The sequence below is a fragment of the Bos javanicus genome, chromosome 15 (assembly GCF_032452875.1).
Source record: "Bos javanicus breed banteng chromosome 15, ARS-OSU_banteng_1.0, whole genome shotgun sequence".
NCBI lineage: Eukaryota > Metazoa > Chordata > Mammalia > Artiodactyla > Bovidae > Bos > Bos javanicus.
Window position 1 is genome coordinate 39,331,612 of NC_083882.1, and position 20,183 is coordinate 39,351,794.

Genomic DNA, 20,183 nt, shown 5'->3' on the forward strand with positions numbered 1-20,183 from the left:
AGTGGGAAAGATTTATTAAAAACAGTAGTTTTAAAATTACTGTTATTTAACTTCAGTAACAGATATAGCTCTTCCTGATTTCTATAACATCAGTACCTTTCTAGTGCTCTTAAATATGATTGCAATAATATTGGTTGCTTACGTGAATACAAATTTATTGATTTTTTTTTTAATGGAAAGATGAGGAAATCCTTGATCTTATTTTAACTTCATTCATGGAAAATCTGCCCATGGGAAAACAGTTTACTTTTTGGGAGTTTTTGTTCCTATGTACTTATAAACATATAACTTAGGATGCTTTAAAAAATAATTCAGTTTGACTTTTTTAAAGTGGTAGTTTTTAAAAATTAATTGTAAATTCATTAAGCAGTATTAAAAACTAATAGTACAAGTATTGTTGAGAACCTGTGCTCAGTTCTGGAAAGATTCAGCAGTTTATCACAGTACCATCATGGAAGACTTTAATATCCAGTTATGGAACAATTAGAGGACAAGAGGGCAATAAATTGTGGTAATAAGTTGTAGTAAAATAAGAGTTCAGAGAAGAAATCAGTACCAACCTGAGCAGGTAAAAATGAGACTTGAACTAATCCTTGGATAGTTGGATACATAGAGGGCATTCCTGCCAAGGACCTTCTGGAAATTACCTTGACTAAATCTGAAGGTTGAACTCTATGAATAGTATTATTGTCTCCAATTAACAGATAGAAAAAATGAGGTTAACAAACTTGTCTAAGACTACCCAACTTGTAGATTACAAAGCTGGAATTTATGAACAAGCTGCTTATTCTTTTTATTTTTAAAAATTTTCAGTAACTTATTTTGGTGCATTTAAAATACATATAAGAGAAAACAGTTATAATGAACCCCTATGTACTCATTCCCCAGCTTCAAGTTATCATTTCATGGCTAATTTTGTTTCATCTGTCCTACATATTTTTGCATCCTTTTTTTTTTTAATCTTGTGTATTTTATTTAGGGATATTTGAGTAAAAGCCAGAGTAAACACTGGCTTAAGTTAGGGTGTTATTTTTTTTGTACACAAAAGTCCACAGGGAGGCATCACCTGATGTAGACTTAGTGACCTAGTATCCTTAAGGATATTAAGGTCAAAGATCTTTGATTTTTCTCTTGTTGTTTCCTCATGATCACAAAATGGCTTACTATACAGTTCCAGCCATCATGTCCAGCCTCCAGACAAGGAGGAATGGAGACAGGGATAATGGGAAAGAGGTTTCATTTATATCAGGAAATTAAATTTCTCAAAAATTTCTAGCAGGCATCTGCTTATAAATTATTGGCTAGAACTATGTCATATGGTCATCTCTAGATCATGGAGACTGAGAAATATAAGTGCTCACATTGCCACCTCAAACAGAATTGGGGATTCAAATCTACAAAAACTAAATGGCTCAGTGTGTTAGGGCTGCTGTAACAGAATACCATAAACTGGGTGACTATATTATAAACAGCAGAAATTTGTTTCACATAGTTCTGGAAGCTAGGACGTCCAAAATCAAAATGCTGGCACATTTGGTGTCTGGTAAGGGCTTGCCTGCTGCTTCAGACAGACTTTTTTTTTTCCCCTGTGTTCTCACATGGTGTAGAAGGAACTAGGGATCTTTCTGGGATCTCTTTTGTAAAGGTATTAGTCCCATTCATGAGTGCTCTTCCCTCATGAGCTAATTACCTCACCTACAAATATCGTATCAGTATGTGAATTTTGGAACTAAAAACACTTAGACTTTAACAATAAAGAAATAAGCATATTTATTGATTCAGTTTTTGCAGTTTTTCTAAAAAGTTATCTTTTCACATATTGGAATAGCCTGCTTTCTGAAATCCTTTTCCTTTGATTTTTTTTTTTTTCCTCTTCTTTTCCTAACTGGCAAGGATAAAAATACATTTCTTGAATTATAGAAGTAGCAATAGTAATTACTATATTCATATGCTTATGTTGGAGGTTTGAGGGTTTGGTGAATATCGAATTATGATTTCTCTTTTACCTAATACAATTAATAATACCTAATAATACTCCTGTACTTTGGCCACCTCATACAAAGAGTTGACTCATTGGAAAAGACTCTTATGCTGGGAGAGATTGGGGGCAGGAGGAGAAGGGGACGACAGAGGATGAGATGGCTGGATGGCATCACTGACTCGATGGACGTGAGTCTGAGTGAACTCCAGGAGTTGGTGATGGACAGGGAGGCCTGGTGTGCTGCGATTCATGGGGTCGCAAAGAGTCGGACACGACTGAGCGACTGAACTAACTAACTAAATAATACTTTTCTTTTGTGAAGTTTCTTTGAATGTAGATTTCATAGGTATAACACTGATATAAAAGACAAGACAGGGAAGCTGATCTGGACATGGATGAAATTCAGGGTCCCTATGATTCCTCTGCAGGTGCATACAAATAAATTAGTTGAAAAATTACTCAACTTTTCTTTCTGACTAGTAGTTGTATAGTTATTACTTATATTGAGGAGTTTGGTAGCTTGCTGAGAAGTTAAAGATTATTTCAGTTGAAGTTTATTTGGCCTGAATTGTGACACCTTTCTTTAAATTATAAATTAGAAGAGTTTTTGCTATTTAAAAAGGAAAAAGAAAGAGCACCTTTTCTATATAACTAATGTTAAAATGCCCTAGAGTGACAACATGCTAAAAGCTCTTGCATATTTGAATTGGGTCGAATACAGCTATTTAAAACTCAGATCTGCAGTCTGCTCAGGTTACTAAAGATAAATGCATCATACATTCAATATCATACTTTGCCGCAAGGGTTCATTCCCACATAGAAGTACGCATGCTCCTTTCTTCTGCATGAAGACTGAGCTTTCCAGTTTCCTTTTTAAGTTGCTCTTTAGTCCTAGCAGCAGTTTAGAAATGGAAAAGTTGGGTTGCTTTAAAGAGTAGTTCTTTTAGTGAGTCCTTTAAGTACAGATAATATTTTCTCTCTGGTTTCAAAGAGAAGCTTTATTGCCCAGAAAAGGTACACAATAAAATATTGAAAGGAAAAAAGAAAGTTAGCTGCATCCTAGTTTTTTAAAACCTGGCAAGCTGGCAGAGCTAGAATTAGCTTTACAGATGGTATTTGGCAACATATCTACATATCACTAACCCTCATCTCCTGAGTTTTCTTCATCCTGTCTATCAATTACAATATCCAATCACTGCACAGAGATGGAGAAATGGGATGATCACAGCTCACACGATGCTGTTTGGTTAGAAACGTCAGTGCTGCACAACCCACGGCTGAGTCAGTGTCTGTGAGAAAATGAACTGAATTAATACAAAGCGGGGGTTGTATCTCTGAATATTTAAGGCCAAAATAACTGCAATAGCATTATTACACAGTAGAGGGAGGAAAGCTAAAGGAAGTCTGTAGATAGGTGAGGTAGGGGACTGGGAAATTTTTTCATTGTTCAGAGGAATTCTGAAGATGATGGAAATATCAGATGTGCTAAAGTTTCCTAGTAATGCCCAAGGATGCTGACCTGGCTTTCAGTGCTGCATTGTTTGAAAAAGCAGAGTCCCTTTATACTCTGATTTCAAAATTTTTTTCTTGTTTTTGTGTGTCTGCCTTGGCATATACTAAAGTAAGGTGTGTATTCATTTATTACATGATAATATGCTGGGTTATAATTCTATAGACTTATAAATATGAGAGAGGTGGAGAGAGATATGTTTGGCTTTTGTTTCATTATGATCATTTATGTTTTTGAATGTTAAAGATCATATGTCTTGATTGTCAGTTTAATGGCACGTTATTTAAAATAGTGTGTGTTTTTATTATTTTCATGGATTTGAGGCTTTGTTTCCTATTTCATTTAAAGTCTTAGTAGAATCATCATTTAACTTGAGAATGCATTATGTTTGATCTTGTTTCTTATGAATGTCATACAAAATTTTATTTAAGGAAAAGCTAATTTTAAAATAATATTTTTTATATATTTGAAAATGAAATTCAAGATAAATGAAATAATTGAAATAATTTCCTAAAGAAGAAGATGAATGTAGTTTTACTTTTGGGTGAATTAAGGATTAGTTGATCCATTTTATATATATTTTACAGAACTGAATGTATTTGAATGATAAAGTTTTAACTGGTGAAGATGACTTTTTTCTCTAGTCTTTTAGAACACGGACTCTGAGTAGATGATCTAGATACTGCCATTGAAAGAGTAAATCAGATAAGTTTTCAGAATAATGCAATTTGATTTTCAATGAGAAAAACATTCCTAAATAAAGACAGTTATTCTTCCTATAAGATTTTAAGTCTTTACAGGTGACATTGCTTACTTTATTAGGAAATTTTGGCACAATTTAAAATAATTTGATTAATGGTATTTTTCCTTTTGTCTTCATTATCCCTATCCTACTGAGTCTTCATTTTGTAGGGATTTGGGGGGATATACAACATTTTAAAATTATTTTAAATGTTATTAAGTAGTTTGTAACATTCTTTTACTTGAAATGTGAGGACCTTCTTGTGACTTTCCCCATTTAATTTCTAAAAGTGTGAACGATTGTTACAACTTGTTTGTTTAGTTAGACTAACTGGAGGTACCTTGTTTCGGCCTTTTTTTTTTTTTCCTCTCTGGTTTGGTGTCCAGAAATGTTTTTCTAAGCTTGCTTAAGTATAAAGTTATAAAGGCAGAAGTCTCATGTTAGAGTTTTTTGTCATACACTTTATAGAATATTTTTTTCTCTAGTTTGGCTGATTTTTAAAAAGATAATGCCTGTGTTATTATAAGAGTAATACATATTTATTACATAAATTTGATAGATAAAGAAAAGCACATAGAATAAAATACAAATGTTATCAAAAGAAAAACTTTAAATATTTTTGTATATAACCTTTTTTTCCTGTGTATATATAAAAATGTAAATTCACATGTATACACTTAAAAATGATTTAGGGATATTACTACATGTACTGTTATATAACCCCTCTCCCCTTTTTTTTTTTTAATGAAAAGCAAACTTAATCAGAACATTCCCTGTGTCACGGGGTAGTCTTCTATAGCATAATTCTTAAGAATTACATAGTGTTTTCTGTATACATGTTTTGTAATTTATTGAATTTGAGTTTTTCTGGTTCTTGATAAAAGATCAGTTTGATTTCACAGCGTAAATTTCTCTAAAAAAGAAGAATATCTTAAGGAGTTCAGTAAAAATACAATTTTGATACTTTTCAGAAGGAAAAAGATCCTTAATGTGATTATACAATGAATTCTTTAAAGATATGCACATTTTTTAAAACAGAGCAAATAAGATTGCCATAATAAAGTATAGAAAATATTTTTTAAACATCAAGGAAACGAGAGCTCAGATGAGCTGAGACTTTTTAAAAATTCTATGGCCAGCCAAAAGAGTTTCTTATGTTACACTTGCAAAAGGTTATCAATGAAAGTGTAATAATAGTGAATGGGAATGAGACAAGAAAAAAAAATCCATCAACTCTTATTTAGGAGCTTCTTTGGCAGAAAGGAAGAGCAAACTACCACCATCATCAATAATAATAGCAAAGACATTTCTAGTAAAGAATGAAACCACCATTAATATAGAGATAGGTAATGCATCTGGTTCAATGAATTGTCTTTTGGAACATCTTATAGTTAAAAAAGAACCTGACTGTAAAATCTTAAAATTATTGATATTATTTGTAGTCTTTAAAGAGTTTCAGGAGAATACAAGAAGTACTAAAAGATGGGAGATCCTAGGCCTGATTTTGAAAAAGATAGTAGATTTTAGAGTAAAAAACAGAAGATAGTTTATGACTAACTTGAAGGAAAGAACAGGTTAAAAATTATCCAGAATGGGTTTGCTAAAAATAGATTGTCAAAACAACTTTAATTTTTCTCTGATGCAGTTGGTAGTTTAGTAGCAAAATGTATTTGTACTTCAACTTCATTATAACTTAGTTTTTGGTGAAGTCTTTATATATATATATCTCCCCTTGGGTGAAGAAAAATGAGTTAACCATTAGTGGATTGTGTTAATCAACACAGTTTTCATTTTGAAGGTCAATGTTCAGAGGTTATTGATCTTAGAAGGTGGCTGTGTTCATTGGTTTGTCTTATTGCTTATGGAGAAGGAAAATTCTTAAATTTATAGGTAACAGTGAAGAAAGCATAGTAAATAAAAAGCTAATGATCCAAAGTGATTTCCAAATCTGATTTGTTGAACTAAATTAAAATGAACTTTTGAAGAATCTAAGTAAGAACTGAAAAGCAAATATATATTGTTAGCAGGACTTTATAGCATCACATTTGGAAAAGACTTGAGGGGTAGTTGTTGGCAATAAACTTGATATAAAACAAAAGTACAGTATGGCTGCCATCATCCCATCTTTTCCCCTACCACCACCCCCTTAGAAACCATCGTAATGAATGGGAAAGAAGGTTAGAGCCACTTCATTACACCAAAGTATTGTCTTTAGTTCTGTGTAAATTCAGAAGGAAGGATGTGAGTAAATTGGATGCCTTATCAGCTTAGGAAACTGAAAATTCAGAGGTCTTGGGGGCAACTGTGATAGATATTAAGGAATCTCACAATAAGAGTTGTGTCTTCAATATGTGAAGTTGTCTTCAAATATGTGAAGAACTGTCATTTGGAAAAGAAACTATACTCACGTTTGAGTCAGACTTGGTTAAGGTTAAAAGCATGAACCCTAAAGTTGTGCTTCTTAGGTCACATCTCAGACCTGCCACTTGCTTAGCTACATGACTTTAGGTAAGTTATTTAGCCTCTAAACCGTCATTTTCTCAACTGTGAAAAGAGGATGGTTTTGTGGATTAAATGAAAATATGTGTAAAGTGCTCACTGTTGTGCCTGACATATTCTAAATGCTCAAATGTTAGCATTGTTGTTGTTATTTGGTCCTAGAATATAGAATAAAGACAATGGTTCTCAACCAGAGGGTTAATGGTTTGCCCTTCATTGAGCATTTGGTTTTAGTCTTTAATTTTATCAATCTAATTGCAGTGTAGTTCAGATTTTAAATTTTAATTCTTTTAATACTTAAAATTTTAGTATGAAGCATAGGAGGAGGGAATTTAATGGAACAAGTTAGTTTGTGTTTTCAAAAGGCCATTTGGGGGACTTCCCTGGTGATCCAGTGGTTAAGACTCCATGCTTCTAGTGCAGGGGGTGCGAGTTTGATCCCTGGTCAAGGAACTAAGATCTCACATGCTGTACAGCCCCCATCCCCCCAAAAAAAGGCCATTTGAAAATGAGTGAGTGTGGGATTGCTTTGATTTCTCTCTAGAATCTTGGTTTGTGAAAGTAAGCTTTGTTAAAATATTCATGGTCATATGATAAATATTTCTAAAACTAAGTATTGTATTTGTACTTCATATATTTTTTCTATTGGTTTTACTTTTTAGTAGAAAAAGATGCTCCCAAGGTCTTAAAAAAGGAACTCTTCCCCTCCTCTTTTCTGCAACTGAAAGACATGCAGGATCTTAGTTCCACAATCAGAGATCTGACCTGTGTCCCCTTTTATTTGCCATGAAGTGATGGGACCAGATGCTATGATGTTAGTATTTTGAATGTTGAGTTTCAAGCCAGCTTTTCACTCTCCTCTTTTACCCTCATCAAGAGGCTCTTTAGTTCCTCTTCATTTTCAGTCATTAGAGTGGTATCATCTGCGTATCTGAGGTTGTTGATATTTCTCCCTGCAGTCTTGACTCCAGCTTGTGGTTCATCTAGCCCGGCATTTCAAATGATGTACTCTGCATAGAAGTTAAATAAATTGGGTGACAATACACAGCCTTGTTGTACTCCTTTCCCAATTTTGAACCAGTTCAGTTCCATATCCAGTTTTAACTGTTGCTTCTTGACTTGCATACAGGCTTCTCAGGAGATGGGTAAGGTGGTCTGGTATTCCCATCTCTTGAAGAATTTTCCAGTTTGTTGTGATCCACAACAGTCAAAGGCTTTAGCATAGTCAATAAAGCAGACTTTTTTTTTTCTGGAATTCCCTTGCTTTCTCTACAGTCTAACGAATGTTGGTAATTTGATCTCTGGTACCTGTGCATTTTCTGAATTCAGCTTGTACATCTAGAAGTTCTTGGTTAACATACTACTGAAGCCTGCCTTGAAGGATTTTGAGCATATCCTTACTTGCATGTGAAATGAGCACAGTTGTATAATAGTTTGAACATTTTTGGGCATAACCCTTCTTTGGGATTGGAATGAAAACTGACCATTTCCATTTCTGTGGCCACTGCTGAGTTTTCCAAATTTGCTGGCATATTGAATGCAGCACTTTAACAGCATCATCTTTTAGGATTTTAAATAGCTTAGTTGGAATTCCATCACCTCAACTAGCTTTGACTTCACACTCCAGGATGTCTGGCTCTAGGTGAGTGACCACACCATCATGGTTGTGTGGGTCATTAAGACCTTTTTTTGTACAGTTCTTCTGTGTATTCTTGCCATCTCTTCTTTATCTCTTCTGCTTGGTCCTTGCTGTTTCTGTCCTTTACCGTGCCCATTCTTGCATGAAATGTCCCCTTGATATCTCCAGTTTTCTTGAAGAGATCTCTAGTCTTTTCCTTTCTATTGTTTTCTTCTGTTTCTTTGCATTGTTCATTTAAGAAGGCCTTCTTATCTCTCCTTGCTATTCTCTAGAATTCTGCATTCAGTTGAGTATATCTTTTCCTTTCTCCTTTACGTTTTGCTTCTCTTCTTTTCTCATCTATTTGTAAAGGCGCCTCAAACAACCACTTTGCCTTGTTGCATTTCTTTATCTTTGGGATGGTTTTGGTCACTGCCTCCTGTACAATATTGGGAACCTCCTTCCATAGTTTTTCAGGCACTCTGTCTACCAGATCTAATCCCTTGAATCTATTGTTTCTTCACCTCCACTGTATAATCATAGGGATTTGATTTAGGTCATACCTCAATAGCCTAGTGGTTTTTGCTACTTTTTCCAATTTAAGCCTGAATTTTTCAAAAAGGAGCTCATGATCTGAACCAGTCAGCTCCAGGTCTTGTTTTTGTTGACTGTATTGGGCTTCTCCATCTTCAGCTGCAAAGAATATAATCAATCTGATTTCAGTATTGATCATCTGGTGATGTCTATGTGTAGAGTCATCTCTTGTGTTGTTGGAAAAGAATGTTTGCTATGACCAGCATGTTCTCTTGACAAAACTCTTGTTAGCCTTTGCCCTACTTCATTTTTACTCCAAGGCCAGACTTTCACCAGCAGACATATCCACAGCTGAGTGTTGTTTCCACTTTGGCCCAGCCTCTTCAATCTTTCTGGAGCTGTTAGTAATTGCCCTCTGCTCTTCCCCAGTAGCATATTGGATACCTTCCAACCTGGGGGATTCATCTTCTGGTGTCATGTCTTTTGCTTTTTCATACTGTTCATGGGGTTCTCACAGCAAGAATACTGAAGTGGTTTGCCATTCCCTCCTCCAGTGGACCGTATTTTGTCAGAACCCTTCAGTATGACCTGTCCCTCTTGGGTGGCCCTGCATGGCATGGCTTATAGCTTCATAGAGTTATGCAAGCCTGTTTGCGTGACAAGTCTGTGATCATGATCTGTGTGTGATCTGTGATCATAGTGATTATCAATTTTTCAGAAATATTTTATAATTTTCTATGGTAGGGCTTGAGAATACAAAGTATATAATGGTTTTTAATTCCCCAATTTTTATCTCTAACCTGGACTTTTCCCTGTACTTTAGACTTGTGTATCTAACTCCATATTTGGATGTATTAGACATCCACTTGGATGTCTAATAAACATTTCAGTGTTAATGTGTGTAAAAAGCATTTATACTTTTCACACCTAATCCTCCCACTGTTATTCTAATGTGGGAGAATGATAACTCAAAATCTGAAATGTTTCAGTTTTTCAGGCCAAAATCAGAGTTATCCTTGATTCCTCTGTCTCACCTCTTACTTTTAATCTATCAAATTCCAAAGTCTTGTTCTTTAGAATACATAGTCTAGTCCAGTGTTTGCCATGTACACTGCTCAGCCCTGGTCCAAGTCACTTTGGCTGTCGCCTAGATTGTTTGTGGTAGCCTCCAGAATGGCCACTGACCCTACTGTTACCTTCTTTCTTTCACTGTCTGCTTCATCTAACAAAAGTTAGATCATGTAATTCAAATATTATTGGTACCTATTTCACTCAGATCAAAAACAAAAAAGCTTTGAACATTCTTTGAAGGTCTTTCATAATCTGGTCCTAGTCTTATCTCTGAGCTCATCTTTTAACACTGTCCTTCTTGCTATCTGTGCTCCAACTGTCCTAGCCTTCTTGAATGCCTTTAAAAAGCCAAGGAGTGCTTTTGGCACAGGATCTTTTTCATCTACCCTTCCCTCAGTCTCATAGTTTTATGTTTTACTTCATCTTTGCTCAGACATCTTCTCCTCTGAGAGTCCTGCTTTGGCCACTGTGTGAACTAGAACCTCTCACCTGAAAATGACGACTCTGTCCTGTTAACTCTGCTTTATTTTTCCTCATAGCATTTACCAGCATATGATATTTAATATATTTATTATATATGCTCTGTGTTTTTGTACACTTAAATGTTTAAATTTTAAGGGCAGAGACTTTGATTTATATCCACCATGGCTAGAATAATAAGTAGCATATAACAGATTTTCAGTGAATATTTGGTAGAATGACTGCATGATAAAACTTAAAAGCATTGCTAGAGGAGAGAGTAAGAATAATTTTAGTTATTATGGGGTATAATTATTGTATGTTGCAAGTACCTAATGCTTTATTGATGAATTAAAACCATGATTATTTTTTAGAAGTAAAAAAATTAGCAATATAACAATTAGATAACTTCTTTTCAGAGACTCATCATTTTGGAGAGGTTCTTTCCTAGCAACATCTTCCTTTATTAAAAAAAGTTCAAAATCTGAGAAACCTCTGTCAAAAGAAACCTTTATTTTAAAGTCAAAAGAAACCTCTGTCACTGTCTGCATGAAAATAATTTTTGTCAGTTAGGAAAGCTGACAGTCACCTTGATAGTAAAGTGTTAAATGTTTGACCAGTGAGAGTTCCTTTTCCAGTGACAGTGCTTTAAAAAAAATCAGTTAATACATTCTGGACAGAGGGATCTATAGAATCTAGAAAAAGCTGGGGGGTGGGGGAAATGAGTATCTGGAACTTTTCAAGCTATAAAATTGGCTTGAAATATCAATAAATATCTTTTCATACGGAAAAAAAAGGAGTTCCTTTTCTGTCAGAATTCTTAGGATCTAGGTCTTCATTTCACTTCAAAGAAAACATACTCTTAGAGTGGTCATACAACAGTATATAAGGCTCCCTTGCTATTGCTGCTGCTTCTGTCTCACTAGAGTTGCTGACGTGTCTGACAGTGAGATTTTAAGAAGAGAAAGACTAGTATTAAAACTATTCTTGAGCTGTATTTCTTGTCTTTTGGCGGCAGGGGAGGAGGGGAGAATCTGGGACTTAAGTATGGTTTAAAATATTTATGGACAGTATGCATCAAACAACATGCTAACAGATGGCCTTTTAGAGCATAACGCCTTCTTCAGTTGAGAACTGCCTTTTCAGTGATTAGTTTTTGTTTCTTGGGAAACTGACCATAAATTAAGAAGAACAAAAAGCTTATAGAAAAGGCAAACGGAAAAAGGGAAAAGAAGGGAGAGAAATTTGCATTAAACTTGTTGAAAATAGGTTTAAAAGTTTAATTGCATTTCTTATGTCATCACAGTTGCTGACACTTAATGTGAGGATCAGCAAAGAGTTTTCTGCAAAAGGCTGGATAGTGAATGTTTTTGGCCATGTAGGCTACAGAGACTGTCAAAATCACTCAGTTTTGCCATTATGGAATGAGAGCAGCCATAAGCAATATGTAAATTAATGCACATGGTTGTGTTCTAATAAAACTTTATTTATAAAATGAGATAATGGGTTGAATTTGGCTTTGCAAACTCTTCACCTAACATTAAAAATGCTTGTAAAAATCATATGCAAATTGATTGCTTAAAATGTATTAATATAAGATCATTTAAATGGTTTAGTTAATAAATCTAAAACATAATATAGAACATAGTAATAGAAACACCTTTTTTTCCCTCAAAATAATATTGCTTCTTTAATATGGACAAACTAATTAAAAAATGGATGGGAACATCTAATATGAAATTTACAAAGATGCTTATCTTGTTTTTAAGAAAAATGGTGCATTTTTAAAAGATGTTTAAAACATCTCATAAACTGTAAAGCTTTGTATCTGTATCTCTACAGACACAAATACATACACATGGAAGTATTTGACAAGGAAAAAACAGTTGACATGGGAAATGCTTAGATGTTATATATCCTGAAATTTCAGCTAAATTCAGCAAACATTAATAAGATGCACCAGGATATGGTGTTGCTGGAAGTATTTAAAGATAATTCCAGTGATATCATGTAAGGTTGTATATCCCATGTGTGTACTACATAAGGGGTTCATACATAAGTGAGTACCATTCACTTTGTAGATATTTTAGTTTTGTGTATTTGTTGCAATAATTTTCTAGCAGCAGTGCTGATAATATTTATTTTTGGAAATTTTTCATGTATTATTTCTTTGATAACCCCCCTCTTTTGTCTGTTCTGTGTGGAACGTATATTATTTGAATATTGAGTGCCTTCCTCTATTCTCATCCTTTCACTTTCATTTTTTATTTCTTTTATTACCAGTTTTTTCTTTCGGCCTTCTTCTAACTTTCAAAAATAGCTAAGAACTCTTTTTTATTCTCTTAATTAAATAATTCCTGTCCTTGTTTTATGGATACATTTGTTAATAGCACTGAGTTTATTGATTATAGGTTTTTTTCTGTCTCTACATTGTGTTTTGCCTTTTTGTTTATGTTTATTAAACTTACTGTGAAAAATTTTTATTTTATAAGAAGTTAAAAAAATTGTACTGTGAGTTCCTGGGTACTCTTCATCCAGCTTCCCTCTATGATAACGTCTCACTTAAGTGTATCAAACTAGGAAAATGACATTGATACAATTCTGTAATTGACTACAGACATCGGTTTTTATATGTACTCTTTTTCTGGTATATATTCTGTGTGATGTTTTTATCACATACAGATTTGTGTAACTACCACCACAATCAGGATGCAGAACTTTTGTATCACCATGAAGAAACTTTCATGCTGCCCCTTTAGAGTCTTACCCTTTCCCCATCCCTAACTTCTGGCAACCTCTGATTTGTTTTCCATCACTGTAATTTTGCTATTTTGAGAATAATATGTAAATGAAATCAGATAGTATGTAAACTCTGGGGTTTGGGTTTTTTCATTCAGCGTAATGCCTTTGAGATATGTACCACTTTGTTGAACGTGTCAGAGTTCTTTTTTTTTTTTTTAATTTTTGAGTAGTATTCCATTGTATGTATGTGCCACACATTATCCATTCTGAGAGTGGCCTGGGTTTTGTTATAAACTTTGCAATATTGTTGTATTTAAAAATTTCTCTCTATATATTACTTTAGTTTTATTACCTCCAACCCCTGTAGGAATCCACCATTTCACTGTACAAAATGATAGAGACCCTAAAATTTCTCTTTGTTAGGAACCTGCCTATCATTGGAGTTTTATATATAGAGAGAATTTTTTAACAAATTAGGTGGCAAAGTCACATGTGGAAATTCATATGAAATTAATATTCCAGAGTTTGATATAAATAGATACTTGCTTCCGAGGGTGACTATTTTAGTAAGATTTAAAAACTTTGGAGAGACTTACTGCCTATTGATTTTGATGTTAAGTGAAGGTTGGTATAAGATGAAGTCAGAAGCTCATAAAGTTGTAAATTTTAAAAATGAAACTTTTTTTTTGCAAAAAAATATTAGGGTTTGTATTTAAGATGGGTTTGTTTACATATCTAGAGGTGCTGGAATCATTCTTTTTTTAAAAAATTTTATTTATTCTTATGGACGCACTGGGTCTTCGTTGCTGCACGTAGGCCATCTCTAGTTGTGATGAGGGGTTAGTGTCTAGTTGTGCATGGTCTTCTCATTGCCGTCACTCATTGTGGAGCATGGGCTCTCGGCTGGAAGCATTATTTCTTAGTTAATAAAAATTGTGATCTTAGAGGATTCATGGTTAAGGATTCTTATTTGAGTTCTGTATTAACATTATTGGATAATAAATTTGATCTGTGAGATTTTCAAGTGGTGATCAGTTGGAGATGGTAGTTGTTTTTTAGTCTGATGGTAGAAAAACTTCTGGTTTCATGAGAACATGAACCATTTTAAGAGGGGGATGCAAGAATCTATGTAGTTTAGTGAAAGATAATTTATAATTTAATAGGAGAAGAAAAGCATGACTTTTTTTTACTTGTGTGTAATTGAAATGATTAAGTAGCAGTTTCCTGGAAGAGTAGTCTTAATTGGGCTGTGTTTGGACAAGAGGCCAGTTTTGGTGTATAGTTTGGTAAGTTTTGATGTATGTATGCACTTATGAAACCTCATCACAATCAGGGTAGTGAACAAATCATTCACATGCAAATTTCCTTGTAAGCTTTTTTTTCCTCCTTCTTCTTCGAACTCCCACACTCCATGCCTGGACAAACCACCAATCTGTTTTCTGACACAAGACATTAGTTTGTATTGCCTAGAATTTGATACAAATGTATCATATTTGGGGAAGGAATGGTATTTCTCTTCTTTCACTGGGCTTAATAATTTTGTACTTGATCCATGTTATAACTTGCATCAGTAGTTCATACTTATTGTTGTTAAGTAGTATTCCATTGTATGGTATACCACAAATTGTTTATCCAGTCACCTGTTCATAAACATGTAGGTCATTTTAGGTTTTGCTTTTTTAAATGATATTGTTTTTAAAATTTAGATTTCTGATTGTTGTTGCTAGTATATAGGAATATTGTTTACTTTTGAATATTGATCTTCTGTGACCATAGTAAACTCACTCTTTAGTTCTAGTAACTTTTTTGTACTAGAGTCTATAAAAGATGATTATCTTCTCTGTAGATTAGGACAGTTTTGCTTCTTTTTATAATCTGGACGCCTTCTATATCTTTTTCTTGCCATATTGCTCTGGCTAGACTCTTGAGTAGGCGGGTGAAGAGAAATGGTACAAGTGGACATCCTGGTCTTGTTCCTGGTCTTAGGTGGAGAGCATTTGGTCTTTGACCACTAAGTATAATGCTGGTTGTAGGTTTTCCATGAATATCTTTTATCCAGCTGATGAAATTCCATTGTATTCCTATTTTATTGAGGGTTTTTGTTGTTGTTTGTTTGTTTTTTAAAACAGGTTTTAAATTTTATTTTATTTTTAAACTTTACAATATTGTATTAGTTTTGCCAAATATCGAAATGAATCCGCCACAGGTATACCCGCGTTCCCCATCCTGAACCCTCCTCCCTCCCCTACCCTCCCTCTGGGTCGTCCCAGTGCACCAGCCCCAAGCATCCAGTACCGTGCATCGAACCTGGACTGGCGACTCATTTCATACATGATATTATACATGTTTCAATGCTATTCTCCCAAATCTCCCCACCCTCTCCCTCTCCCACAGAGTCCATAAGACTGATCTATACATCGGTGTCTCTTTTGCAGTCTCGTACACAGGGTTATTGTTACCATCTTTCTAAATTCCATATATATGCATTAGTATACTGTATTCGTGTTTTTCTTTCTGGCTTACTTCACTCTGTATAATAGGTTCCAGTTTCATCCATCTCATTAGAACTGATTCAAATGTATTCTTTTTAATGGCTGAGTAATACTCCATTGTGTATATGTACCACAGCTTTCTTATCCATTCATCTGCTGATGGGCATCTAGGTTGCTTCCATGTCCTGGCTATTATAAACACTGCTGCGATGAACATTGGGGTACACGTGTCTCTTTCCCTTCTGGTTTCCTCAGTGTGTATGCCCAGCAGTGGGATTGCTGGATCATGAGGCAGTTCTATTTCCAGTTTTTTAAGGAATCTCCACACTGTTCTCCATAGTGGCTGTACTAGTTTGCATTCCCACCGTTTGTTTTTTTAAATCAGGAATGGATTTTGGATTTTGTTAAATGTATTTTCTTTGCATATTGAGATACAAGTTTTTCATTAATGTGTTAATATGGTGAATTATATTGATTGATGTTTGAATATTTAACCAATCTTGCATTTTTGATACAAAAATCTATAGATCATGATGTATTGACAGTTTTGTATATTGTATTCAAATTACTAAAATTTTGTTGAACATATTTGAATCTATGTTCTGAAGGTTGTAGGTTTGTAGTTTTATCTTACAGATATTATCTGTAATATCTTTCTCTGGTTTTGGTATCTGGGTAATGCTGGCCTCATAAAATGAGTTAAGAAATACTATCTTTTCTTTAGTTTCTAGGGGATTTTGTGTAAGATTGCTATTATTTCTATCTTAAATGCTTGGTAGAATTATCAATGAAGCCATTTCAGCCTGGAGTTTTCTTAGAAGGAAAGTTCTTAACTACAAATTCAAATTCTCTAATAGACATTGAATTGTTCATTCCATCTGTTTCTTCTGGAGTGCAACCCTATGAACTGTAGCCCACCAGCTTCTCTGTCCATGGAATTCTCCAGGCAAGAATACTGGAGTAGGTAGCCATTCCCTACTCCAGGGAATCTTCCTGCCTCAGGGATCGAACCCAGGTTTCCTGTATTGCAGACAGATTCTTTACCCTCTGAGCCACCAAGGAAGCCCAGTTTGGCTAGATATTTTATCAATTTTATCGACCTTTTCAAAGAACTAGCCTTTGTTTTCATTGATTTTTTTTCCCAATTCTTTTTCTATTATTTTGATTTCCACTCTGTTCTTTAATAATTTTTTCTACTTTCTTTAGGTTTATTTTGTTCTTTGTGTAGTTTCTTTTTTAAAAAAACTATTTATTCAGCTGCCTTGGGTCTGGGTCTTAGCTATGGCTTGTCTAGCTGCAGCTTGTAGGCTCGGTAGTTGCAGCAGGTTGCCTTTCTAATTGTGGCTCGAGGGCCTAGTTGCTCCGCAGCATGTGGGATCTTAGTTCCCTGACCAGGGATCAAACCTGTGTCCCCTGCACTGCAAGGTGAATTCTCAACCAGTGGACCACCAGGGAAATCCCTGTCTAGTTCCTTAAGGTAGAAACTGAGGTAATTTTTCTTAGACCTTTCTTCTTTTCTATTATAGGCATTTAAAGATATAATTTGCTTTCTAACTACTGCTATAATATCATGCCATTCCACAAATTTTGATTCACTGGGCTTTTTCCCTTCAAAATTTTCTCTTTTCCTTTCTGATTTCTTTTTTGCTCCATGGGTTGTTTATAAAGATGTTATATAATTGCCAATATTTGGGAATTTTCCAGGTATCTTTCTGTTACTAAATTTTAATTCACTTGTAATCAGAGAACACATTTTGTATGAATTTTTTTGAAATATATTAAGACTTGTTTTATTGCCCAGAATATGTTCTGTCTTGATAAATGTTCTATGTGCATATCAAAAGAATGAATTTTCTGCTCTTGTTGGATGAAATGTTCAATAAATGTCAGTTAGGTTAAGCCAGTTGATAGTGGTGTTCAAATCTTACTCCTCTTTACTGATTTTCTGTCTGCTTTTTCTATTAAATATTCTAAGAGGGATGTTGAAATCCATGACAATAATTGTGGAGTTCTCCTTGTAATTTTAGTCCTTTTTTGCTTCATGTGTTTCGAAGCTCTGTTACAAGGCAGAAGAACTTTGGGGATTGTTAAGTGCTCTTAGGGGCTTCCCTGGTGGCTCAGCTGGTAAGGAATCTGCCTGCAGTGCAGGAGACCCCAGTGAATTTACCCCTTTATTCTTATAAACTGCCTTGGTAATATTCTTTGTATTGAGGTCTACTTGGTTTGATATTAATATACCACTCTTGTTTTCTTTTAACTAGTGTTAGCATAATTTGTCTTTCCTTATCCTTTTATATCGAACCTCTTTGTACCTTTATATTTAAAGTGTGCTTCTTGTAGATGGGGCATACTGTTTGTTGGGTCTGGTTTTTATATCCAGTGTGATAATCTCTACCTTTTATGGCTTAGACCGTTTAATGTGATTATAGATGTGGTTAAGGTTAAGTCTGTCATCTTGCTGTTTATTTTCTGTTTGTCCCATTTGTTCCTGTTTCCCTATCCTCCCCTCACCTTTTGCCGTCTTTTGGATTGTGTCTTTTTTTATGATTTCATTTTATCTCCTTTATTGGCTTATTGACTATAATTCTTTGTTTCTGTACTTCAGTGGTTGCTTTAAAGCTTTTAATATGCATCTTTAGTTTATCACTATTTACCTTCATTATATTAAATAAATCTCGTGTCATATGAGAGCCTTATAATATTGTACTTCTGTTTCTCTTCTCCCAAACTTTGTGCTATTTCCAGTATTCTTAATTCCTTTGTGTATGCTCAGATGGTAAAGAATCTGCTAGCAATCCCTGGGTTGGGAAGATCCCCTGGAGGTTCAATCCCTGGGTTGGGAAGATCCCCTGGAGGAGGGCACAGCAACCCACTCCAGTATTCTTGCCTGGAGAATCCCATGAGCAGAGAAGCCTGTCCGTCCATTGGCTGCCGTCCATGGGGTTGCAAAGAGTTGGACATGATGGAACGATTAACACTTCCATATTTTCACCTGGTGTTATTTTTTTCTTTAAATTTGTTCTTTAAATTTTCTTAAAGTGCAGATTTGTTCATGATTAATTCATTCATCTTTTTCTGCGTGTTTGTCTAAAAATGCATTTCCCTTTTATTTTTGAGAGATATTTTTACAGGATATAACAATCTTAGGTTGCCAGCAGTTATCATTTTGGGTTTTATTTTTTATTAAAATGTGTTTGGGATTTGTTGTACATGTTGCATCTGTGGGTTTGTGGTTTTAATTACATTCAAGACATTTCTTCAAATGTTTTTCTTTTCCTCACCTTTCTTCCTTTATGGACTCCATTTATACCTATATTAGGGCTCTTAAAGTTGACCCATAGCTCACTTATGCTTAATTTATCCTTCTATAATGAATAGTGTATTCATTTGGGTATTTCCTACTGCAGTCTTCAAATTCATGAATCTTCTGTAATGTATAATCTTCCATTAATTCCAGATGAATGTATTTTTCATCTCAGATAACATTTTTGTCTCTAGAAGTCTGATTTGTATCTTTTTAATATTCTATATTTCTACATAACTTTTTGAAGGAATATGGTTATAATGACTCTTAATGTTTTTGTTTCTAATTTTAAGATGTGTATCTAATTTTAAAGTTTTCTTATTTTAAGATATTTGGGGTTGGTTTTAGTTGAGGTTTTTTTCCTGCCTTTTTGCTTGCCTGGTAATTTTTAACCGTATATTGTGAATTTACCTTGTTTGGCTGATGTATATTTTTATACTCGTATAAATTTTCCTGAGCTTTGTTTTAGGATTTAGTTTACTTACTTGGAAACGATTTGATTCTTTTACATCTTGCTATTAGCATTCGTTGGATGTGACTAGGACAGTACTCAGTTTAGGTTTAATTATTTCCCACTTCATAGCCAAGACCCTTTAGATTCCCCCTCTAGTGCCCTTTTATGAGGTTCTTCAGCCTCACTGTGGGGAGAGAGAGACAGGCCCTTTTCCTGGCTCTACACGAGTCCTGGGCAGTGTTTTCTCTAGCTCTCTGAGTCAGTTGTTTCTCCAGCTTCATTAATGAGGTTTCCTCATGTGTTTGTTGATTGGCGCTAGACTGCAGATTGCTGAGGTTTTCTCTGTGCTGCTCTTCCCTCTCTGGTATACTCTTTCCTTAGGACTCTGCCACCTATTGTCCCCAACCTCTCAGCTCCTCATCCTTAACTCAGAGTCCATCAGCTTCTGCCTGGGTTTTGCCTCTCTGGGTTTTACTCGAGAACTCTTCTCAAGGTAGTCATTTGGGGCAGTGGTTGGCCTTTGTTGTTGTTGTTGTTCAGTCGCTAAGTCGTGTCCGACTCTTTGCCACCCGATAGACTGTAGCCCTCCAGACGCCTCTGTCCGTGGGATTTCCCGGGCTAGAATACTGGAGTGAGTTGCCATTTCCTTCTCCAGTGGACCTTCCCAACCCAGGGATTGAACCCATGTCTTCTGCATTGGCAGGCAGATTCTTTACCACTGAGCCACCAAAGAAGCCCATGGTTAGCCTTATCTGATTTGTTTTTTCATCTTCCAGG

At 34.9% G+C, this 20,183-nt stretch overlaps 1 protein-coding gene across 6 annotated transcripts in view; it reads left to right on the plus strand.

Moving 5' to 3' along the window:
* BTBD10 (BTB domain containing 10) overlaps positions 1-20,183 on the plus strand; it is a 75,364-nt gene that overhangs the window by 26,860 nt on the left and 28,321 nt on the right. Inside the window, exon 1 of one of the 6 annotated variants that reach the window (XM_061440748.1) lies at positions 2,962-3,607. The exons of the other annotated variants lie outside the window; for them this stretch is intronic. Coding sequence (XP_061296732.1) covers positions 3,483-3,607 — 125 coding nt within the window. The 5' untranslated portion in view covers positions 2,962-3,482. Of the gene's footprint in view, positions 1-2,961; positions 3,608-20,183 lie in introns of those variants that run through there. 6 annotated transcript variants of the gene reach the window in all.